The sequence below is a fragment of the Mauremys reevesii genome, linkage group 13 (genome assembly GCF_016161935.1).
Source record: "Mauremys reevesii isolate NIE-2019 linkage group 13, ASM1616193v1, whole genome shotgun sequence".
In the NCBI taxonomy this organism is placed as follows: Eukaryota; Metazoa; Chordata; order Testudines; family Geoemydidae; genus Mauremys; species Mauremys reevesii.
In genome coordinates, this window is record NC_052635.1 from 1176216 (window position 1) to 1202293 (window position 26078).

The 26078-nt window shown below is 45.2% G+C and overlaps 1 long non-coding RNA gene and 1 gene segment (V, D, J or C); one reads left to right on the top strand and one right to left on the bottom strand.

The window, feature by feature from the left end:
* Window positions 1–22338: 22338 nt before the first annotated feature.
* Window positions 22339–24334, bottom strand: LOC120379839. The gene is made up of 3 exons (XR_005587613.1): window positions 24268–24334; window positions 23276–23362; window positions 22339–22845 (listed from the first exon to the last, which is right to left on the bottom strand). It is a non-coding gene; the product is annotated as an uncharacterized LOC120379839 (long non-coding RNA).
* Window positions 24335–24881: 547 nt separating this feature from the next.
* Window positions 24882–25759, top strand: LOC120379828. The segment is given in 2 exon segments: window positions 24882–25004; window positions 25306–25759. Coding segments are annotated over 2 exon segments (366 nt in total).
* Window positions 25760–26078: the final 319 nt, after the last annotated feature.

The following is a 26078-nucleotide window of genomic DNA, read 5'->3' on the forward strand; positions in this document are numbered from 1 at the left end:
TGAACGATCGAGGTAGCTGTCTGGAGTAGCTAGTTTACATGGGGATGTACTGCAATCACTCATGGCACTTTCTCCACTGACAGGGCAGCTCTCAATCTCAAGCTCAGCACACACAAAGTCCCCATGAAAGTGCGGTTTTTCCTAATCAGAAAGTTCTGCAGAGCCATATTTTGTCATCCCATTCTAAAGTGACAAATGTGATCCCACCATTCAGGGTACGTCTCACACTACGTGGGACTATTCCGAATTTGCATAGCAACTGTATCTTGTAAAACAGATTGTATTAAAATTGAAAAGTAAGCGCAAGCACACCATGCTGTAAACAGCATTAAATCTGGCGTGGTGTGTGTCACATTGTCCGAGGCCAGAGTCGATTTCTGAGTGTTGTAACTGTGGGTAGCTATTCCAGTAGCTATCCATAAATTCCTGCGGCCTTCCTCCGCCCCTTTGGAATTTCCGGGTTGAGATCCCAGTGCCTGATGGGGCAAAATCAATGGTGATGAGTATGTCCATGAATGCCTCAAGCAATCTTGTGTTGAATGCAAATATTGCGGCATCGAAGATTGACATCATCATCAGACTCTCACCAGTCACTTTGTATCTTGCTGAGTACATAGACTGAAATTCATAATGTGCTTGGGTAATCATTAGGTATGGACAGATAATAAGACAGAAAATATCATGTTGCAAAACTATATAAATCCATGGTACAGCCACATCTGAATACTGTGATGCAGATATGGTCACCCCATCCAAAAAAGTTATATATTGAATTGGTAAGGTTCAGAAAGGGGCACAAAATTGATTGAGAGTATGAAACTGTAGCTCTGTTATATGAAGAGAGATTAACAAGACTTGACTCTTGCTTGGAAAAGAGATGACTTCAGAGCAGTGATGAGGCTAGCTATAAATTCATGACTGGTGTGGAGAAAGTGAATAATGAAGTGTTATTCACACCTTTAGTAGCTAACAGAAAAACCTAGGAGTCACCAAATGAAATTTAGTGGATAGCAGGTTTAAAACAACAGTGGGAAGTATTTTCTTCACACAACGCACAGTCAACTCCATGGAACTCTTTGCTAGAGGATGCTGTAGAAGGCCAAGACCAGAGCAGGTTTTTAAAAATAACTAGATCAGTTCATGGAGGATAGGTCCATCAGTGGCTATTAGCCAGCTTGGGCAGGGATGGTGTCCTGGTGTCTGTTTGCTGTGAAGCTGGGAATGAGCGATACAGTGAGATAGGTCACTTGATGATTCCTTGTTCTTTTCATTCCTTCTGGGGCACTCCAGCATGGGTCACTGTCGGAAGACAGGATACTGGACTAGATGGACCTTTGGTCTGACTCCAGTAGGGCCATTCTTATGTTATTTTCTTATGCTTAGGTTAGATAAACTATAGTGGTAAATTAGGTTTAGCTTTAGGGGCAAAGGATAATATTAATTAGATATTAGGGAAATTAGGTTGTGTTTAGGATAGAGATAGAGCTTAATGTTCATTTTAGTGATTAGGTTAGTTAGAGTTAGAGTTTGTGGCATGTTGGGTGAAAGTTAGGGCTGGGGTGAAGTTTAGGTCAGGAATTAGGTTTTATGAGCAGTGGTCAGTAAGTGGATTAGGTTATGATGATGTGGAAGTTAGAGTTCAAGTTAAGGATAAAAGTTCAGAGTTAATATCAGGTTAGGGGCTGTTTATCATTAGCATTTTGAGTTATGGTTTAGCACCAAAGGTTGCTCACAATTTTAAAAGGAAACTAGGGAATGCAGGACCACAGTGGATCAGTAGGGCCTCCATCTAGTCCATTGTTTCTCCAACTGTAGACAGTAGGAGATGCTTCTGAAGGAAAGTGTGCAAGGAACAAAAAGCAAAGACACAGATTTTAAAGGGCACCACATCCAAAGAAAATCTGTTTTTGCTTTTAAAAATTGTGCAAAAAGGAAGGGATACAGCTGTGGATATAGAGAGGGACAGATCTGCAGGATTATTGACCACCCCTAATTATTAAAAGGACTCATGCATTTGTTTCTCTCCTTCGTGGTTGTGGATAAGCCTTGGTTTAAGTAAGTGTAGCTTCATTTGAAGCAACTGATATATTCTATCATTTGTCATTTTATAAACTAGTATTTTTGTACATGATGAAGACATTCTGTTCTGTATAGATTTTGGTCTCGAGATGTAGAATACTATATTAGAAAAGGTGTAAAGTTAGGCTGCAAAAATATAGATACAGAAAACTGAAAAGTATAGTTTCTTTCCTTATGTTTAATAGCTCTCCATTTATCCTCAGTTTGAAGGCTTTACATCTGATCTAAATAGATGTCAACAACAACAACAAAGCGAGGGGACAAAGTTTTCATGATCATAAGTGTAAATTTGGGAATAGAACGAGGTGCCACGGGACTTTTTGTTGCTGGTTTTATTTTGACATTCACTAGAGGGCACTCCACACCTTCATACATCCATATTTTAATTTACATTACGGTGTGTGTGTGTGTGAGAGAGAGAAAGTAACTTGGGATCAGAAGTTGAATGAGTTTGCCCTGTTGTGTAGCGTCACAAGCTGAGAGGAGGAGACAAAGGTCAGAAGGAAGCAGATTTCATCTTAGGACATGAATGATCATTTTCAAAAACACAGAGGAGAAAGAGATATTCCATAACTAGCTGCTGATCGTAGTAACAACACAAGAATAACCTGAAGCTGCAAATGCGTGTGTACGTGGCTGTACAGCTCTGGCTTCTGCTTCCGCAACCAGGTGAGGCTAAAAACTTTCATTTGAAATAAAGGCATTTACAAAGAAAAAAAGGTCTCTCAGTAAAGAAATCGTAGGAGGAATTTTGTTTTCCTTGCAAAGAGACAGTCAGGTTAGCATCATCAGTGTGCTGGGAATGGAAAGAGATGTTTTTAAGGTGTGACTGGAGCTACATATGCAGAGGCTGAAATTTTCACAGGAGCACAAGGGAGTGAGGGGTCCATGGCACTGAGTTTAAAAGTTCCAGCCACACATAGATCGATGTTTAAAGCTTTTCTTTCCCACACAGGTCTTGCACAAAGTGACTCCGTGACCAGTCTCTCCAGAAGTGAGAGTCTCAGAGGGGCAAAGTGTCACTTTACACTGTACTTCACCACCGCTGGCACAAACCTGTATCTGTTTTGGTACCGGCAGTATCCGAACCAGCCTCCCAGCATATACTGACTAAAGCGAAGTTTGATGCTCTGGATCAGACGCTTGTCCAGGGAAAATTCTCAGCATCTTTGTACATGGCTAATAGGACGGTTCCTTCCAGATTGAGGCTGTTTCTCACCAGGAAAGCGTTGAGTATTACTGTGCTCTGAGACCCACAGTGGGGAGAACTGCACCTCCGCTCCTACAAAAGTTGCTTAGGGAAACATGATAGAATCGTATAAACCCGGGGCTGAAGGGACCTCGAGAGGCAGCTACTCCAGCCCCTGTGATGAGGCAGAACCAAATGTACAAGGATTAACCTGGACAGGTGTTTGTCTAATCTGTTCTTTAAAATAAACTGTCCCCCGCATATTCTGTTAATCTTCTCTAAAAATATTTAGTTCCGCACTTTGCCCTACTGTATATTCTTCTGTTTTTAATTATTAATGAAGATTCTTTGGATTAAAATACATTTTTATTGAAAAGACTGTAAGCCATAAATGGAAAAAGGTTAGAACAAGGGTTACTAATTTAGTTTAACTTTTAATAATTTGTCACTACTATAATTTCAGATGAATGAAAGCTATATTCAGAGCCCTCCCAGAGTTATGACATATATCAGGCAACAAGTTTATCAGAACAGGTCTGGCATTTCTAGGAAGAGGAGAACTCTATCTATAAACGTGTAACCAATAGGCTAAAACAGGGATCCGCAACCTTTGGCACGCGGCTCCCCAGGGAAAGCACCTGGCAGGCCAGGCAGGTTTGTTTACCTGCCGCGTAAGCAGGTTCCGCCAATCCCGGCTCTCACTGGTCGTGGTTCCCCGCTCCAGGCCAGGAGTGGCGGGAAGTGGCGGCCAGCACATCCTCAGCCCGCGCAGCTTCCCGCAGCCCCATTGGCATGGAGCGGCGAACTGCGGACAGTGGGAGCCACTATCGGCTAAACCTGCGGCAGAAGGTAAAGAAACCAGCCCATCAGGGTGCTTACCCTGGCGAGCCCTGTACCAAAGGTTGCTGATCCCTGGGCTAAAACGTGTTTACATCACTCAACAAGACGCATGGCGGTGCATTCACTCCTCCCCACGAAATCCAATACACCTGAGCCCGGTTTAATCCAAGCCAACTCTACTCAAATCAAGCCAACCTACAGACCCTGTATCCAGCTGAGCCGATCCCAACACAATCCAATCAAGCCCAACTCAAAGCAGTGCAACCTAACTCAGTTAAATGAAATTCAATCCCAAACCCAACTCTGATGATTACAGCCCAAACCAACCGAATCCAAACCCATGGAAACTCAGTTCAACTCCATCCATTTCCAACCCCTGCCTCCCCAAAACTGAAAGAAACCCAACCCAGTCGAATTCAGCGCAACACAATCCAAGCAAAAGCACAGACGAAAGCCCTGAACATTTTCAGCAAGACTGAAGCCTTTTGAACTATTTTAATGAACAGTAAAATGTTGCATTGTTATGTCCCACGGCCACCCACCTCCCTGCCTAATCTCAGCTGAAAATAGACCCCACTGTTTGTAACAGCCCTAAAAGTTTACAGCTCACAGGTGGGTGCCTGGTTCTCAGTAAAGAACTCCCAGAACGGGAATTCCTTTTCCAGCCGGATCCTGCAAAGCTCAATACTCGGGTATTCAGGGAATCCTTCGATGTCTGTGTGCATTAACCCTGACTTTTCTGGGATGAGGTCCATGAGCGCACTCGGGTATAACTTATCCTCCAGGGGTCTTTTGGAAAGAATTAAACTTGAATAATTAATTGTGATATGTGCAGATATTAAATATACATAATATATTTAAAGAATTTGCTTCAGTGTTTTGAAATATCCGATATTTCAGAAACATTGAAGCCAAATTCTTTAGAAAAAATCAGTGGACTCCACACTCTTGTGCACCGGTGAAACAAGAATCCTTGAGAAACTGGTTGTAGGGAAGTGGGGTCCTAGATTTCTCCGTCATATAATTTACTCTTTGTATCACAAATCACTGTGTTTCCTACTTAATGTAAACGCCTGCAAAGAAAGTCGCACTTACCTTCAAATCAAGAGACGTTACAGAAGGTCTGAGAACAACGTTCACAAGCGGAACCAACCTCTCTTCGTTTCCTGTGGGTTAGGAGGATATCGCTTCTACATCCGCCCTTAGTAGGCCAGTGGCTGAAGAAACGCGGCGAGTTTAACACATGCAGGCAGGACGCTGTCTCCTCAGGGCTGAAGGGTTCCGGGTAGGACTGAAACCTGAGCCGCTCTGCTTACACAATGAGCGAACGTTTGATGTCTGGCCTTTTAATTTTCACTCTATATCCAGGTAGTTGGTCGTCCAGTTAAGCTGATTACTCCCAAATTTCTCTCTCATTCTCTTTTTCTCTCTCTCACACACACACACACACACCTCCGCCTTTGCAGTGTGTGTGTGTGTCTCTCTCTCTCTCCCCCCATACTCCTCTCTCAGTCTACTAAAGTATAGAAATGAGCACTCAGACTGCACACAACTGCTATATTTTCTCTTTCTATTTCTTGTTGCAGGTGCTGTGCTGGGTGACTCGGTCCAGCCTAGGAACTGGATGTCTGGAGCTGAAGGCGGCTCCGTGACCCTCAGCTGTTCTTATGAAACCAGCTACACTGCTGGTGTCCATCTCTACTGGTACCGTCAGTACCTGAACTGAGCCCCGCAGTACATCCTGCGGAGAGGAACGAAGGAAGCCAGATCTGGCAGTGATACCTCAGACTTCTGCCCAGCAGAGGTTTTCTTCCCAGGTTGATGGCAACTCCACTGCTCTGAACATCACAGCGCTGGAGCTGGCGGACACCGCGGTGTATCTCTGAGCCCTGCAGCGGGCACAGTGACAGAGCCACGGAGCAGAGCTGCACAAAACCCTCCCCTTCCTTCGCCTTCAGGGGCTCGGCATGGACAAGGGACCAGAGAGAGCGTCCCGTGACCCAGCATTCGCCCCCAGTGAGGGATGCAGCGCTGGGCCACAGCTCAGACAGCTCGGTGCTGTCCTCCCTGTCAACATCTCGGCGATACATTACATATCTATCCATAAATACATGTCAATGCATCGATGCCTTCCTGCCTTCCGCACGGCTCTTAAATCCCAGCCCAAATGTCTAAACGCAGCGGGGTCTGTGTCTTGTCAGTGTCTGGGCAGCAACCAGGACAATGGGGCCCCGATATCAGCTGAGGCTAGATGTACCCACAGTGCTCCTCCTCCTCCTCATGCCCCGCACTCATCGCAGAACTTGGGCGTTTTATACAATTACTTAATGACAAAAGACTCGGAGATCCAAAAAGTCAAAACTATGTGACCATTAAGACATGATACTGACATTTCATTTGTCAAAGTAAACAGACTTAAATCAAACTCCAGTAGGTTTCCAAGCAGTATTGTTCTTAACTGAGTTTCACAGCTAGGCAAAGGATTATCAGTGGAAATATTTTTACCTGGTGTTTGTGTTTGTGTGTGTTGAAATCCTCATTTATTGACTTTTACTGCTAGAAATCTAATCCCCCGCAAGCCTATGTATAGGGCATAAAAAGTATGCTCATCTAGTGGATTCATTTGGCAAAGTTTATGACCGGTTGCTAGCCTGATGTCAAGTCTCCTGCTTTTTCAGTCGGGCTTGGGAGTAGCATACTTACAACCACTAATGCTAGCCACTAAGCAGGTGTTAAATGGCGAAGTCTAGGGAGAAGATCTTTTTTTTTCTTAAGAAGCAGCGAAACATTTTCCCCAACCTCCTGTAACTATGAAATGGCTTGTAGAATAATCTTTGAAATAATCTCTTCTGGAGATAAGTAACACGGAGATACACAGATTTTTAAATTTGACCCGTTGGATAACAAGGGCTAGAGAAGTTCTCCCAATGACTCCCGCACCAGACCCATAACTTATGATGGACCTAGAGAAGCGTGAGAAATTCCATGTGAAATTAATCCTTTCCCCCACTCCAGAGAAATATCTGAATGGTTTCTGGAGGATAGGTCCATCCATGGCTATTAGACAAGATGTTCAAGGATGCAACCCCATGCTCTTGGTGCTCCTAAATGTCTGATTCTAGGACTGGACGACAGGATGGATCACTTGATGATCACCCTGTTCTGTTCATTCCTGGGAAGAACCTGGCATTGGCCACAGGATACGGGGCTTAATGGACCATTGGCCATACCAGATCATTCTTAAGTTTTCTTGCTCGTTTTTCAAATTTGCTTGCATGATTTATTATGTCCACTAGGAGGCGTTCCTGACGTTCTGGTAATTATATTTTACAGTGTATTTTATTTATTTAAGGTGAAATTCAATCAGGCAAGTCCCTTGCCAACATTTATTTCGCAACTCTAAAGTCATAAAGAGGGGAAGTCACAGAGAGGGCACTTTACAGCAGACACATTCTCTTAATGCACAAATCAGGAGAAAAACCCTAATAACTCCATAAAGAGCCTAGTAAAAGGAGGAGAATTTGAAGCTGCAAAATGGTCTTCTTCCTTGCTCTACAGACCCGCCTTCTACTTGTGAGGTCAGGTGAGCTAAATGTTCATTTTTATTGAATTTATTGCGTTTCTTAAGAGCTACAGCAGTCCTGCTATAACAGGCTCGGTTTTTCAAAGAAGCCTAGGGAATTAGGAACCCAGTTTCCTAACCACCTTTTGAAAATACCACATCATTATTTAAAAAAGAAACTAGATTTTCTGAACCACAAAACCGTAAAGTTTTATGGGAACAACTTTCCTTTTCTGATACTTTATTTTAATGGAAACCAGTTTCTACGTAAGATCATCAGAAACTTTTGTGTAAAACTATGAAGGAATACATATAGTTACTTTATTGCCTTTTTTTCTTTCGACAGGTCTTGTTCAAAGTAATTCTGTGTTTCCATCTCCTGAAGAAATGCAAATCTCTGAGGGGCAACACGCAACATTGCAGTGTAATTTCACCGCCGCTTTCACCAGACCAAATCCGCTCTGGTCCAATCAGTGCCTGAACCGACCACCCCAGAATGTATTGGCAGCGTATCAATCTCCTGCTGAGAAGAACACGGTCACCGCTGGAACATTTTCATCAGTTTTGTTCCACGCTAATAAGGCGGTTCCCTTGAAGACTGAGGCGGTGTCCCTGCAAGGAACAGCCGTGTATCACCGTGCTGTGAGGTACGCAGTGGGGCAGAGCTGCATCTCCGGCGATACGAGAAGTGATCGAGGTGCTCACACACACCCAGAGTGGCAGAGGCTGTTTTTCTATCTGACTCTTTTTTTATGACCCGTCTCTGCCAAGTTCAGTTCCTTCTGCTCTTCTCGTGTCTGGGAGGATCTTTCCGTTTCTACCCCTGTGCGGTGTTATAGCCTCCATCCTGTGCAAACCAAGCCCGACGCGATATTATCTCCGTTATATTATTGTGAGTTAATAAATACATGAATTTACAAACTTTCCATGAAAATATTTGTTGTCAATAAAACAAATCACTCCATAAAACTTGAAAATGGTAACGGGATCTCCTGCAGCTAGAAAATAAACTGGGCGAGGTTCTGATCTCTGTTCCATCACCGCAACTGTGATCTAACTAATCGGGGCAGCGGGTTCTTCATTGTGAAGCGTCAGCTCCACTAAAATCAACATCCATCCACTCAGGTCTCTCTGTCCGTCAGTCTTTCTGTTCGCCTATCTTCTTACACAAGGTAGTCTCTCTGATTCCCTGGTGAGGCAAAGTCCATTTCATGTTTAAACATATTAACTATTGCATAGAGACAGTCACAGCAACAAACAAACCTTTTTGAAAGTTGCAGCGGGCGGAAGAGCCACCAAACAGAGATGGTTTCCCATAGACATCAGTAGCAAACACCACTCCCCTAGATTCCTCTGGCTTTGGGCATTGGGGTCAGATCCGCCCCCCTCGACTTTTCAGGGCGGCAGGTTGGTCGGTTTATAACATTCAGCCAACAATCCCCTGGCTTCGCTGTTGTGTTTTCACCGCCTCTTTGTGACTCTAAGAGCAAAGTCCGCTAAACAAAGGCCATGCGTTTTGTTCTAAACCTTTTTATATTCACTCTGTATCCTGGTAATTGAGCTGTTAGCTTTATTCATGCAGCCTGGCTCGCTGCTAATTAAACCCTCTCTCTCTCCTCCCAAACCCAGAACCAATCCACCAGCTGTCTCCGTTTCTCAGCAGCACTTTCTCCATTTCAGTCTATCCGCAGTTGTATATATGTCCCTCACTGTCTGCCTGCTTGTAGTCCCCTTTTCCCCTTCCACGCTCCCTCTCTCGGTTCGGCACTCCGCTTGTCTGGAACTGGTACATCGTATTCATTTATTTATTTCTTGTCGCAGGTGCTGCGCTGGGTGATTCGGTCCAGTCCAAGGAACCCAAAGCGTCTGGAGTAGAAGGAGGCTCGGTGACACTCAGCTGTTCCTACAATACCACCGATTTTTCGGGCGTCTATCTCTACTGGTACCGACAGTCTCTAACTGAGCCCGCAGTACATTCTGCGGAGAGGAACCAAGGTGTACGCTACTTATAGCGAAAAGGCGGATTTCGCCCAGGAGAGGTTTTCTTCCCAGGCTGCTGAGAGCTCCACAGTTCTGAACATCACAGCCCTGGAGCTGGCGGACACCGCGGTGTATCTCTGCGCCTTGCAGCGGACACAGTGACAGAGCCACGGAGCAGAGCTGTACAAAAACCCTCTCTTCCTTCCCATTCACCGGCCCTGCACTGGGGAGAAACAGGCGTCCCCAAAGCCCCGCAGTCTCCCCCAGTCGCAGGTACAGATACAGCTTTGCTCTAGGTGACAGGCAATTACAGACAGCGGCTGTCCCAGCCCCACATCCTGCTCGCTCGCAGGAAAGCTTCGGGCTGAAGAATCTGGTAAAATTCTGTTTCACCCATAGAAACCTGGACAAATGACTAGGAGCGAGATTGTAAAGGTATTTAGGTGCTTAAACATGCGGAGAGGCACCTAGGGACGGGTTTTAAAAAGGAATTTAAGTGCCTACTGGGATTTTAAAAGGTGCCTAACACCCATTGAAATCAATGAGATTGAGACACCTACGTGCTTTTGAAAAAAATCTCACTAGATGCCTAAATATCTTTAAGATCTGCCCCCAGCGCAGTGGCTCGCCACTTTCCAGACTACTTCACTCCTTTCAGGAGTCTGATTTCCCTTGCACATCCCATGTTTTCACTTCACTTAAAACTACTCACTTAAAAAACAGATTTAAAAATAGCAGAATGGCACACCCAGACTATTGCTGAAAAAATGCTTTCTTTCCCATTTTGTCTGCATGACGTTTTAATTTGTACTGAATCGGCTAGTTCTTTTGATGGAGCCTGTTGTAAAACAAGGCAAATGTCTAGATGAGTTGATGTACCCCCTGGAAGGTCTCTGTGTACCTCTGGTTGAGAACCACTGCCTTAGTGGGATTTTTGAAAGCACCTAGTGCAAATTTTTAAGCATGTTAAGAAGCAGACACTTGCTATATACTCGACTTTAGGCATCCAAACACCACTAAAATATTCTCCTTGGTGGGAATTTCAAGAGTGACTCACCAATTTATGTGCCTAACTCCCCTTGGCTTACTTTTGGAGTGCTATAGCGAGCTATAACAACACCATATAATCAGCCATCACAAACACTTAAAAAATCCCTTCTCTCCCAACACTGAGGAAATCACCTAAGCATAAGAACATAAGAAAGGCCACACTGGGTCAGACCAAAGGTTCATCTAGCTCAGTAGCCTGTTTTCCGTGTGATCCGTGACCAGTGCCAGGTGCCCCAGAGGGAATGAACAGAACAGGGAGTCATCAAGTGATCCATCCCCAGTCACCCATTCCCAGCTTCTGGCAAACAGAGGCTAGGGACACCAGCCCTGCCCATCCTGGCTAATAGCCATTGATGGACCTATCCTCCATGAAGTTATTTAGTTCTTTTTTTTTACCTTGTTATGCTTTTGGCCTTCACAGCATCCTCTGGCAAGGAGTTCCACAGGTTGACTGTGTGTTGTGTGAATAAATACTTCGTTTTATTTATTTTAAACCTGATGCCTATTAATTTAATTTGGTGACCCTTAGTTCTTATGTTATGAGAAGTAGTAAACAGCAATTTCTTATCTACTTTCTCTACACCAGTCATGATTTTATAGATCTCTATCATATCTTCCCTTAGTCATCTTTTTTCCAAGCTGAAAGGTCCCAAGCTTATTAACTTCTCCTCACAGGGAAGCTGTTTCATACCCCTAATAATTTTTGTTGCTGTTTTCTGACCCTTTTCCAATTCCATTATATCTTTTTTTCCGATGGGGCAACCACATCTGCACACAGTATTCAAGATGTGGGCGTACCATGGATTTATAGAGAGGCAATATGATATTTTCTGTCCTATTATCTATTTCTTTCCTAATGATTCCCAGTATTCTGCTCGGTTTTTTTGACTGCCGCTGCACGTTTTGTGGATGTTTTCAGACAACTATCCACAACGACTCCAAGATCTCTTTAGACCCCATCATTTTAAATTTATAGTTGGGATTATGCTTTCCAAATACTTTGCATTTATCAACATTAAATTTAATCTGCCAAAGCAGGTGTTTAAGTCGTAGGGAGTGACTAATGGTGTTTTCCTGCATGAAGGTCACTGATCATTAATTACACAGCAGGCACTTATGTAATGATGATTAAAATTACTTGCCAAAAACATAGGAGCAATAATTCATTGATACGTTTTTGGGCAGTGATGACCCTTTTATAATTCTGTGTTTGCACAGGGCCTAGCACAATAGATTCCTGATCTAAGACTAGGTCTTCTAAGGGCACCTGGAATACACTTAGTGTACAGCACCTAACATAATGGGGTCCTGCTCTGGGACAGGGGCTGTTGTGTCAATAATCACTTATAATCATGAGCTCAGAGCAGGCAAGTTCTATGTGGAGAAGAATAGTGCGAAGATAATTGATAGCTTCTTTATCAACAAACCTTTTCCCCAAAGCCCATAATTCAGGACTGGCTGATAGGAATAATCTGTTTAAAGCAGAAAAGGGTCTCTCTGCTTGAGCTAAGCACCGTATCTACAAACCGAGATTTTAAGGGCAGAAGAAGGGAGCACTGTGCCCATGTAGTCTGATCTCCTGGATGACGCAGGGGAGAGAATATCACCCAACGATTCCTACTTGCAGCCCATATTTTGTGGTTGAACTGGAGCAGCATGAGAAATTCCATTTAACAATAAGACTTTTTAGTCGCAGAAAGGTCTCTGAAATGTCTTTCTTGTTGGCTTTTGATATTTTCTTGCATGGTTTCTTACAGCCACTAGTGGGCGTCATAGTGACGTTTCACATGACAATAGATATTTCGTTCTATAACAATATCGGAGACAAACTGATTGACAGAAGATCCCTTGTGATTGTGACTTCAGCATCATAAGACGGGCGGGGAAGATAGGAGGTGGCCTCAGAAAGAGCAGATCTAACATTTAAAGCCGGAATTAACATTTAAACAAATTAAAGGAAGAATTATTTTATAATTAACTAAAGACTCCTTTAAAAAAAAAGAAAGATAAATTTATGCTGCAAAATGCTTTACTATTTGTCCTTACTGCTCCACCTTCTGCTTGTTTACTCAGGTGAGAAATGTTTACTTTGACTGAATTTAGTATTTACGTTACTTGGAAGCTGCACTATTCCTGTTATTCCAGGGTAGGGTTTCAAAAGACCCTAGGAGAGTTGGGCACCTAGCTTCCTGATGGGCACACAATACTTATTAACAGCTGTGACAAAGTCCCTCTTCTACCTTGGTGTGTCCTGCGCTTCTTGGTGGATTTGCTCACCTCAGTGATCTTCTCCTCTGGTGGAACCCACAGTTTGGGTCAACTCCTCCTGTGTCTGATCAGGAGTTGGGAGGTTTGGGGGGAACCTGGACCCACCCTCTACTCCGGGTTCCAGCCCAGGGCCCTGTGGATTGCAGCTGTCTATAGTGCCTCTTATAACAGCTGCATGACAGCTACAACTCCCTGGGCTACTTCCCCATGGCGTCCTCCAAACACCTTCTTTATCCTTACCACAGGTTCTTCCTCCTGGTGTCTGATAGTGCTTGATGGTATGATAATTCCTCACTCCTCCAGCAGCACACCCTCTCAGTCTCAGCTCCTTGTGCCTCTTGCTCCCAGCTCCTCACACACACACACTTCTCTCCTCTGGCTCCTCCCCCCTAGACTGGAGTGAGCTCCCCTTTTTATACCAGGTGCCTTGATTAGCCTGTCCTGATTGGCTGCAGGTGCTCCAATCAATGTAGCTCTCTCCGGTGCCTTCTAGAAAGTTCTTAATTGGCCCCAGGTGCCTTGATTAGTCTGGAGCAACTGCCATTTTGGTTCCCATGGTACTAGGGATTTGCTTAGCCTGGAGCTAACATACCTACTCCTCAGTACTTTCCTGTAGCCATCCGGCCTTGCTCCATCACACAGCACAGAATATTTTAACCAGTATAACAAACTTCACCCAGTTTTTCTGAAAGAAGGCTTTGTCCTCTCTTAGAAAACAAATCTTGGTTTAACAACGGAAACCAGTTTGTATATAAACTAGTACTTAAGTTATAGACATATAGTAGAAAGGAAAAGGAAAAAGAAAATTACTTAATGACCTTTTATTCCCTTTACAGGTTTTGTTCAAGGTGATTCTATGTTTCAGTCTCCTCTGGAGGTGACAGTCTCAGAGCGACACGATGTATTATTACACTGTAATTTCACCACCATTTCTAACACCCCGAGTCTTTTCTGGTACCACCAATATCCGAACCAACCACCCCAGAATATACTGACAGCCTCTAAATCTCCTGCTGAGAAGAACTCGTTCACCTCTGGAAAATTCTCAACAGTTTTGGTCGATCATAATAAGACGGTTTCCTTGAAAATCGAGGCTGTGTCCTTTCAAGACAGAGCCATGTATCACTGTGCTCTGAGACCCACACTGGGGCAGAGCTGCATCTCCGGCAATACAAGAAGTGATCGTGGGTGCTCAAGCACATTGATGTTGTCAGAAGCTGTTTTTGTACTCCACCCTTTGTTAATGATACTTCTTTTCCAGGTTGTGACCCGACGTTCTGGGAGGGAGGAGCACGCTGAGATTGCTCAATGGGGCAAACTGCAAAGAATGGGGAGGATGATCCCCCAAACTGGTCATCATTAATAATTCTTAGAGCCACCAAACCAGCAACAAAGCAGCTTCTAGAATACCTACAAAGCCAAAACCACAGCTCCCTTAATACAATCCAGTCTTGGGCTCCCACTCAGCCAGCCCAGTCAAATATGATGAGGATTGATTGCTGAAAGCCTCCTTCATCATGTAAAAAATTCTACCAATCCCAAATTGGGATTGGACACATTACCCGTCAGGTCAATGAATATTTCACATCCTACCCAAATACACCTTACTGCCAATTCTTCTTGACCGAAGTAAAATGTATTTTAAAAAGAAAAGAGTATTGGTTCAAAAGATCATTATACATACAGACATGAATAAAAATCTTAGATGAGTTTCACAGTAGAGACGGTGAGCTTTAGAGCTGCATAGAGTGCTTTCTGGATTGGCTCCATAGGTTATAGCCCACTATCCAAGTCAGGGTGATCCAGACTGGAGCTGGACACCTTAGTCTTGCCACTGGTAAAGTTTAGGTAGATATGCGATGACGAGATTAGGGCCCAAGAGGTCGTTTGACAGTTATCTGGCAGCCTCTTGACAGCAAGTATTCCTTGCCTGAAGAAGCACAGTGGCTTTGACGTAAAACTTCCTATTTCCTATGTGTGCAGGGGTATCTAGTTGCATTAATCAGCATAAAGTAATTATCCCTTAAGCATAGACTCATCGACTTTAACGACAGAAGGGACCATTATGATCACCTAAGCCTGGTCTACACTAGGCGTTTAAACCAGTTTTAGGAGCGTAAAACCGATTTAACGCCACAACCGTCCACACTAGGAGGCACCTTATATCGATTTTAATGGCTCTTTAAACCGGTTACTGTACTCCTCCCTAACGAGAGAAGTAAGGCTAGTATCGGTATTAACATATCGGATTAGGGTTAGTGTGGACGCTGATCGACGGCATTGGCCTCCGGGAGCTATCCCACAGTGCACCAGTGACCGCTCTGGACTGCAATCTGAACTCGGATGCAGTGGTCAGGTAGACAGGAAAAGCCCGCGAACTTTTGAATATTTCCTGTTTGCCCAGCGTGGAGCTCCGATCAGCACGGGTGGCGATGCAGTCCGAAATCAAAATAAAAGAGCTCGCATGGACCATGCGGATGTGATCGCTATATGGGCAGGCAAATCTGTTCTATCAGCGCTCCGTTACAGAAGACGAAATTCAAAATCATTTTTTAAATATCTCCAGACAGACGCCATAGCAGGGACTCAGCGCACTGCTGCGTGGCAAGCGTAACGGAAAGCCAAAGAATCAAATGGACGCTCATGGACTGGAGGACTCAAGCTATCCCACAGTTCCTGCAGTCTCTGAAAAGCATTTGCATTCTTGGCTGAGCTCCAAATGCTTCTAGGGTCAAAAACAGTGTCCGCGGTGGGTCAGGGCATAGCTAGGCAATTTACGCACCCACCCACCCACCCCCAGAAGTGAAAGGGAAAACAATCCTGTCTTGATTCTTTTACATGTCACTCTGTCTTTACTGAATGCTGCAGATAGACGCGATGGTGCAGCACTCAACACCAACATCCTTGCTCCCCCCCTGCCATGGGTGGCTGATGGTACAATAAGACTGATACCCATTGGCATCATCAGCCAATGGCACATGGGGCAGTGCAAAAGGCCTGGTAACCATGCGTACTAGCATCGGTCAGGTCGATCAAGGGCGCCTGGCCCTAATTTTTCCTGGTAGATGGTACAATATGGCTGATAACCATCATCATCATAGCAACAGGGGGCTGAGCTTCATCAGCCCCACCCTTCATGTGTAAAGAAAGATTCAATTGCCCCTGGACTAGCAGCAGGATGCTAGGCTCCTCTCCTACACACTCCTTAATGTCCTATGTGGACTATCATAGCAACTGGAGGCTGCCTTCCACTCATTTCTCACTAACAAGTATTCCTGCATTCTTTATTACTTCATCACACAAGTGGGGGGACAATGCTATGGTAGCCCAGGAAGGCTGGGGAAGAATGGAATGAACAGGTGGGGTTGTTGCAGGAGCACCCCCTGTGAATAGCATACAGCTCATAATCTATGCAGGATCTGACACAGAGCAGCTGTGCTCTCTGGTTCTCTGATACAGTGGTTCTCTAGTACACTTGCCCATATTCTAGGCAGGACTGATTCTATTTTTAGATACCAAAAAGGAGGGATTGACTCAGGAGTCATTCCCAATTTTATTTTTGCACCCCTGGCTAAGAGCAGCCAGGGGCACTTATGACAGCAGCAAATGGAACAGTGCAAAGGACTAGTAGCCATGCCCATCTTATTACCAATTTATGGTATGGTAGATGGTACAATATGGCTGATAACCATCGCTGCTATCATGCAAAAGCAAAAGCATGCAGCTGTGTGCCACTGCTGAATCGCCTCTGTGAGCGGCATCTAGTACACATACGGTGACAGTCACAAAAGGCGAAACAGGCTCCATGATTGCCATGCTATGGCATCTTCCAGGGCAATACAGGGAAAAAAAGGCATGAAATGCTTGTCTGCTGTTGCTTTTCTCAGCGGAAGGAGTGACTGACGACATTTACCCAGAACCACCCGCGACAATGATTTTTGCCCCATCAGGCACTGGGATCTCAACCCGGAAGTTCCAAGGGGCGGGGGAGGCTGCGGGAACTATGGGATAGCTAGGGAATAGCTACCCACAGTGCAATGCTCCAGAAATCGACGCTAGCCTCGGACCGTGGACGCACACCACCGATTTAATGTGTTTAGTGTGGCCGCGCCCACTTGATTTTATACAATCTATTTTACAAAACCGGTTTATGTAAATTCGGAATAATCCCATAGTGTAGACGTACCCTTAGTCTGACCTCCTGACAATGCAGGGCACAGAATCTCACCCACCCACTCCTGTAACAAACCCCAAACCTATGTCTGAGCTATTGAAGTCCTCAAATCATGGTTTAAGGACCTCGGGGTGCAGAGAATCCTCCAGCAGTTTATAGACAGTTTACTACAAACTTCAAAGAGAAATATAGCCAATGATATTATTACAGCCAAGTTCTATCTACATGATAGTATCCCCCTTTCCTCTCTGAATCAACAGAATATTGACAGGAACCGTTTGGTCAAATTGTTAACCACTAACAAGATACAGGTAAACACAGACTACCACAATCACTATCTTCTTCCAATTCTCTAATACAAAAGTGGGCAAACTCTGGCCTGTGGGCCACATCTGGCCTGTGAGACCATCCTGCTGCCCCCGTGCTCCTGGCCCGAGATGCTCGCCCCCGCCTCTCCCCTGCCATTCCCCATCCCCCGCAGCCTCAGCTCCTTTCGCCGCCGGCGCAATGCTCTGGGCCGTGGGGCTGTGAGCTCCTGGGCAGCGCAGCTGAAGAGCCCGGCCTGACCCGGTCTCTGTGCTGGGCGGTGGCGCATGGCCCAGCTCCAGCCGGGTGGTGCGGCTGTAGCGCCGCCAGCCACTGGTGCTCCAGGCAGCATGGTAAAGGGGCAGGGAGCAGGGGGGTTGGATAGAGGGCAGGGGAGTGGGGGGGGTGATCGGGGGGGGGGGTGTGGATAGGGGTCAGGGGAGAACAGGGGGGTTGAATGGGGGCAGGGGTGGGGCAGTCAGGAAGGAGGGGAGTGTTGGATAGGGCGGCAGGGGGCAGTCGAGGGCAGGGGTTTGGGGGCAGTCCGGGGCCAGGGCGAAGGGGTGGGGGGATGAGGCAGGAGGCCCAGGGGGCCAGCAGGCCTGAGATGAGGGGTTGGCTGGGGTGTCAGGGGTCGGGGGCGGTGGCAGGGCACTGGGGGGGGCGTAAGGGAACGGGGGGAGTGGATTGGGCAGGCCTATGCGGGGGCCGATAGGAGGTGGAGGGTGGGCGAGGACCCCCTCCCCTAACCAGACCTCCATACAATTTACAAAACCTGATGTGGCCCTCAGGCCAAAAAGTTTGCCCGCCCCTGCTCTAACAGAACAGGTTTATATTTCAAAGCTCTAGCCTTTGTAAGGAAGTTTTGTGAGTTATTTATGGCCTTAATTGCCATTTACATACTTTTCTAATATGTCTTTAAAGGCTGAATTTGGGTTCTGTAGCGTACTAGTTGCTTAACTCTTTCTAGCCCAGCAACACGCAAGTTACGTTCCTTCTGATCTTCCCATGTCTGGGAGGATCTTTCCGTTTCTGTCCTTGTGTAAGTGTATGAGACCCACCATCCTGTGCAAACCAAGCCCGATGCATTATCACAATTATATTCATGTGAACTCATATATGCAAGAATTTACAAACTTTCAATGAAAATTTTTGTTGTCAGTAAAACAAATCACCCTCCCACCCTTGGAAAATAGTAGCACGATTTCCTGCAGCTGGAAAAATTTACAAGAGACACGTCGCGAGGTTCTGATCTCTGTCCCATCACTGCAAGTCTGGTGTATCTCTATCGGGACAGGGTCTTAGCTGATTTAAAGCACTTCAGCTCCCCCGAAATCAACATCCACCCACCCAGCTTGCTCTTTCCGTCCTCCAGCTTTTCTATTCGTTCAGCGTCTTATACAGCTATGTGATGTCTATTGATTAGAGACAGTCACAGCTGAAACAAACCAACCTTTTTGATGAAAGAGCCAGCAGGGACATTTTCACATAGAAATCATTAGCAAACACCACTCCCCTCCCCTAGTTTCCTCTCGCTTTAGGCATTGGGGTCAGATCCGCCCCTCTGGACTTTTCAGGGAGGCACGTGGGTCGGTTTATAACATTCAGCCAACAGTCCCCTGGCTTTCCTGTTGTGTTTTCACCGCCTCTTTGTGACTCTAAGAGCAAAGTCCGCTAAACAAAGGCCATGCGTTTTGTTCTAAACCTTTTTATGCTCACTCTATGCCCAGGTAATTGAGCTGTTAAGCTCCATGAACAAAGCTGGGTCACTGCTAATTAAACCCTCTCTCTCCCCTCCCAAAACCAGAACCAATCCACCAGCTGTCTCCGTTTCGTTGCAGCGCTCCCTCCCCGTCAGTCTACCTATCTACATACCTAGTTTTATTCCTCCCCTTCCACAGTCTCTTTCTCTCTCTGGGTTGAGCACTCAGCTTGTGTGGAACTGATCGTATATTGTGTGTGTTTATTTCTTGTCGCAGGTGCTGCGCTGGGTGATTCGGTCCAGTCCAAGGAACCCCAAGTGTCTGAAGTAGAAGGAAGCTCGGTGACACTCAGCTGTTCCTACAATACCACCGATTCTAGGGGCGTCTATCTCTACTAGTACCGACAGTCTCCTAACCGAGCCCCGCAGTACATTCTGCGGAGAGGGACGAAGTTGTACACGTCTGACAGCGAAAATGCTGGTTTCGCCCAGGAGAGGTTTTCTTCCCAGGCTGCTGACAGCTCCACAGTTCTCAACATCACAGCCCTGGAGCTGGCGGACACAGCGGTGTATCTCTGCGCCCTGCAGCGGGCACAGTGACACAGCCACGGAGCAGAGCTGTACAAAAACCCTCCCTTCCTTCCCATTCACCTGCCCTGCACTGGAGAGAGGCCAGAGACAGGCGTCCCCGAAGCCCCGCAGTCTCCCCCTAGTCACCCAGACAGCTTAGAGGTCTTTAGGGCACTGATCCTTTTTAAATTCTGTGTTTGTACAGCTCCTGGCGTAATGGAGTCTTGCCCTAAGACCAGGGCTCCTAGAATGCGCTTAATGGATAGTGCCTAGTATAATGAGGTCCTGGTCCGGGACAGGGGCTGTTGTGTCAATATTCAGTCATGATCATGAGCTCAGAGCAGGCAAGTTCTATGTGGAGAAGAATAGTGAGAAGATGGTTGATAGCCTCTTTACAAACAAACCTTTTCCCGTCAATCAGCACTGGCTGGTAGGAATCATCTCAGTTTAAAGCCTGAGCTAAGCGCCATATCGATAAACATACAGATTTTAAGGGCAGAAGGGAGCACTGTAACCATGTAGTCTGATCTCCGTCATAACACCGGGAAGAGAATATCACCCAACGACTCCTACTTGCAGCCCATACTTTGTGGTTGAACTGGAGCAGCATGAGACATTCCATTTAACAATAGGACTTTTTTGGTCTCAGAAAGGTCTCTGAAATGTCTTTCTTGCTGGCTTTTGATATTTTCTTGCATGGTTTCTTACGGCCACTAGTGGGCGCCCCTGACTTACAATAGTGACGTTTCACATTACATTAGATATTTTGTTCTATAACAATATCAGAGTCAAACTGACAGAAGTTCCCTTGTGACTTCAGCATCATAGGACAGGCATGGAAGAGAGGAGGTGGCCTCAGAAAGAGCAGATCTAACATTTAAAACTGGAACTAACATTTAAACAAATTAAAGGAAGAATGATTTTATAATTAACCAAAGGCTCCTAAAACAAAGAAGATAAATTTATGCTGCAAATTGCTTTACTACTTGGCTGTCTCTAGTGACCTGCCTTGCTGGTGTAGGTCTTCTTCAGGTATAGTGAGGAGTTTTGGAATATCATACAACATCCCAAATATACTGCTGTGTTCCTTGAGCTGCATTAAACATTATTCAACTGACTGTATTGCACAATCTAGCACCTGGTTAAATAATTCAACTTTGAATTGTTGTTTGGGGTCTTTTATGGGATTATCCCATGCCTCATAATCAAAATGACTTCTTCGGTGACTCTTGTATTCTTGAATGGGTGGGAAAATAGCTTCAGTGTGAAGTTCCTCTGCCCACTTATGTTCATTCTTCAGAACGTTTTGAAATCCCTCCTCTGACTGGTAAGACTGTAGGTATGACTTTGCTTTGTCCAGTTGTTCCATTGCTCCAGATATATCAAGGTCAACACCTTGGAGCCTTTTGCTTACAACATTTATTGCAAACAGTATGTCATGCCACAACACTAAGCCGCACAGAAATTTGAAGTTATGTATGTTTCTGGTGATTCCATTTCCCTCTACCACTGTTCTCCCACAAACAGTTCCTGTCACAGCAGCATCCTCCATAATGGCAACTATGGCATCATCTATATTCCCAATCTGGTGTTCAATAGGCTTTATCGCCTCCACTCGACTTTCCCATCGTGTGGAACTCAGTGGTTTCAGTGCTAGAGTTAATGTTCCCAGATGTTGCTTCAAAACCTGCCATCGATGAGTTGATACAGAGAAAAATACATAGATGCTTTGAATTACATTAAAAAATTCAGCAGCCTCACTGGAAGCTGATGCTGCATCACTGACCACCAAGTTCAATGAATAAGAACTGCATGGGACAAAAAAAAGCTCGAGGGTTTAACTCTCAGATCCGCGTCTGCATTCCTCTGTTCTTTTCTCTCATGTTGGGACCATTATCATAGCCCTGATCTCTCATGTCAGCTATCGCAATTCCTGTATCTTCCAGATTTTTAAGAAGCACATTTGTCATACCAGCTCCTGTAGTATCATCAATAAATTCTAGAAAATGCTCTCTGACAGTCACCATTGCAGAGACATTTTCACTAGGTTCTGTTGTTGTTGTTACAAAACACACCATTAATGTCATTTTTTCTGTATGGCTGATGTCAGATGTGCAGTGCAGAATAACAGAGTAATATTTTGCTGACTTCAAATCTACCACAATCTTTTGTTTGACTTTTGTTGCCAGTAACTGTATGATCTCATTTTGAATTGTTTTTTCCAAGGTATTGGTGTGTGTACATTTCTTGGGTGGTGATGCTTCTTAGATGCTCCTGGAATACAGCATCAAAATCAGTGATGAGGCAATTTCCATCAGCTTCTAACACAGCCCAGTAGGCACCATCCCCTGGGGAGACTTGCATGTACTGGTTGAAGCTAGATACAGTACAGACCACACCTGACCCGGTAGGGCCATTCTTATGTTCTTAAAAGCTGTGGGGCCAGAAGCTGGAGAGGGGTGCCTGGAACAGGGATGGGGAATATAGGTGTAGTTGCCCAGAACTGTGACCAGTGGACCATCCTTCCTCTCGTAGAAGTCTAGCCTAGGACCCAGTGATGATTTTTCGGCCGGAAAGTTTTAAAAGATGACTGTAAACCATGGCTAGAAGAATGCTTTAAGAAGTGCTACATTATCAATTTCATCCAAGCCCCTTAACTCTGAAATGACTTTCATGAAACATCTATAGGCTGCATGCACTGCTTCTCTGGGAAGACGCCATCCATGAGACATGCCACCAGAAAATAAGCTATTTCTCCCCATGAGTGGGCTAAGAATGCTTTTCCTGCTCCCCCTCCGCTTTTCTACTAGAGGGCGCTCCACAGCAACACATCCCATAGTATTTTCTTGGTTTATTCAGTTACTGTAGTCCCAGGAGGTGACAGGAAGGCCACACACAGGTCACAGAAAAAGCAGGTTCCATATTTATAATACCAACTGTTACATGAGAAGCAGCAAGCAGAAATCCTTTGTAAGTAATTGGTGAAGTTACAAAATGCCCTGCTTGGTTCTACATCTCCACCGTATTCTCCTGCTGTCAGGTGAGAGCCATTTTCATTGTGAAGCAGATGTATACATACTTCAGAACCTCCACTTTTGTGATATTTGGCAAGTAAAATGCAATCTCTAAAAAAAAAAAACCAGAGAATATATGGGGATTTTATGTAATTATTTTGGCAAAACTGGAATTGTATTAAAAATCACGTTTTTGCTCATTAGATGTGCCTTGAATGATAGATAAATATTACAGAAAAATGGATGCAAAAAAAGTGTTTCAAGACCTTTTCCCCCTTTTCAGGTATTGCTGAAAGTTTTTCTGTGTCCCAGTCACCTCCGGAGCTGCGAATCTCAGTTGGACACAATGCAACATTGCAATGTAACGTCTCCACGGTGGACAGAAACCCCTACCTGTTTTGGTACCGTCAGTGTCCGAGCCAACCTCCCCACATGTACTGACTGCTTTCAGGTCTGGTGAGGAGAACAAGTTCGCCCTCGGGAAATTCTCAGCAGTTTTGTATTTGGAGGATAACGATCATTTTATTAATAAGCGTCTGACCTTGGAAATTGAAGAGGTGTCTCTCCAGGACTCCTCCGTGAACTACCGTGTTATCAGACCCACTGTGGAGTAGGGTAATATCTGTATCTGTACAAAAAAGGTAAAGATTTCTCAGGGCTACATAGTGTGGAAGGCACTGTGTCTTTCTGCCTGACAACTTCTTTGTCCAAGTTTGGTTCCATTCAGGCTTCACACCCCGGCTGGATCATATATATTTCCACTGTAAATTTTTACTCTTTTGCTTAAATTAAGATACTTTTGCCATTTGAATGACTGAAGCCCTTTAAAGCTATAAGGAGTGCAATGGTATTTTCACTTTCAATCATATTTCTTCCCGCGATCACTTCATGTGTTGCTCATTGCTTAGTGCTGTACGTGCTCCCAGATTCTTGGACCCAGTCCAGGAAAACACGTAGGCAACGGCTTTAGTCTTGCAGAAATAAATGGGCTACACACACTGCTAAAAAGTAAACATGTTTAAGGGCTTCACTAGGATAGGATTTTAGTTTAAAACGCTTAAGATATAAATGATTATTGCATATTTTCAGTCTCTATCCCTGTATAATATTATATCACCAAGCGCCTCTTAACCAAGCATGACTACTTCTTATCTCAGTAATAGTTACGAGTAGTTACATGTCGAAGTTTGCAATGTTTTAATACCATATTTGCTGCCTTTGCAAAAATTCATTGAGAAATTGGTTACCAAATTTTCTGAATTTGGAAACACCTGCTAAAAACACGGGGTCAGATTCTGGTCTCTTTTACAGCAATGGAAGCCTGAGACAACTCCAACGCTGGAGACAACTCCTGCGCTCCAGATCCTCATCTGGTGAAAGGCATCGCAGTTCTAGCAGAGCCAATGTCTATCTGTCTGTGAGCAGGATGTGGACAGGCAGCCCAGGGGTTAGAGCCGGAGTGAGCATCCAGAAGACAGAGCCAAGGGGCAAAGACAAAGTGAGGCATGGGGCTGAGGGCCAGGGCAGGATTACCTGCAAGTGAGGCCAGGCGGAGTCCAAGGCAGGAGCAGGGCTGGAACAAACCAGCCAGAAGCCAAAGTAGCAGCCCTGGCAAATGATTTGGGCAACTCCTGAACTGTTGCTGCTGCTGGGCTTAAGAGCTGGTCTGCTGACTCTTCCAGCCAATCAGGCTGCGTAGTCTATGAGGCAGCCCACTGCAGGCCAGCTGTGCTCCTTAGGATTCCCAGATACTGGGTCTGCTGCAAGTCCTAATTCTTGGGCAGGCGTTTCTTTCTTTCTTTCTTTCTTTCTTTCTTTCTTTCTTTCTTTCTTTCTTTCTTTCTTTCTTTCTTTCTCAGTTACCTATTAACGAGAAAACAAAGCGCTGACTAAAAGCACCTGAGGTCACAAGAGAACTCAATCTCTTTCCTATACCCTGACAATTACAATAAATAAATAAATAAATAAACCAGGACTTTTTCTAGAAGTAGGATGTGGGGGGAAATCCCCAGATGAATTAGGAGAAGGAAGTAAGCATGATGTTACAGTCAGCCACAAACCCCACCTCCCTCTGCTTCCTGGGAAGCCGTGTGTTCACATCCTGCCCCAGAGAGAAGTAAGGCAGAATCTGGGTCAGGTTTTAACATTCGAGGCGCTTTCTGCAGGGCGTGGAGGTCTGAACACCTCTCAGTGGAACTACTGGGGCCACTTATCTCAAACAATGAACAAGTGTTTGCTTCTGAGCCTCTTCCTAGGGACTCGGTGTCCAGGTAATTGTTGTGTTGTTCGGGCAACTTGTCTCACTGCCTATGAATCTGTCTCATACCAAGTTGCATCCTTAATTATCTTTCTACCAGGTGTCTCTTTCTTTCCCTCACATCGCCTTTCTCTGTCTAACGATCTCTATTACTCTGCTCTCTCTCTCAAAAGACTCTCTCTCTCTCGCTCCCCATACACCCTCTCTATCTGTCTGTCTATCCCCATCCACCCCCTCTATCTGTCAATACATCCCCTCCATCTAGCCCTATGCACCCTCCCCTCATCTAGCTGGTGTATTTTGTTTTGCTGCAGGTGCTGTGTCTGGCAATTCAGTCCAATCCATTGAACCCGACATGTCTGGCACAGAAGGAAACGCTGTGACACTCAGCTGCTCCTACAGCACCAGCTATAGCGGTGTCTCTCTACAGTGGTACCGCCAGAGCCCCAACCAAGCCCCGCAGTACATTCTCCAGAGAGGAGCGAAGGGAAGCACCATCAGTGACCACGCAGATTTTGCCCTGACGAGATTCACTTCTGAGACTAACGCCACGGCTACAGTTCTGATCATCAAAGACCTGGAGCTGGCAGACAGAGCTGTGTATTATTGTGCCTTGAATGAAACACAGTGAGAGAGTCCCCGGAGACAGCTGCACGAAAACCTCCCACATCCCTCACGTGCCTTCGTCCCCGTCTGTCTTGGGTGTTGAGTTTGAAAAACCTTTGAGGCAGGAGCTGTCTCTCACTGGGTGTCTGTGCAGCTCCCTGCCTGACGGGGACAGCCCAGATCTCAGTTTTATCCTCCTGTGCCATCACCATGACCATCAATTTCCAATTGTGTGCTAGGAGATACTTGGTCTCAGCATTTTAATCTGATTTCGGGGTTTGAACACCAGATTCCCATTAAAAATGAACATGGGCTGATATAATAGATTGACAGATTTAAAAAAAAAAACAGAAGGCACCTATCTGATCGACTCTGACTCCTGCGTAGCACAGGTCAGAGAGCGTCATCTCACAATTCCTGCTTTCAGGAGAACACTTTAAAAATGCTTTTTGAAAATGGAACAGAATCCCAAGCGCTGCCC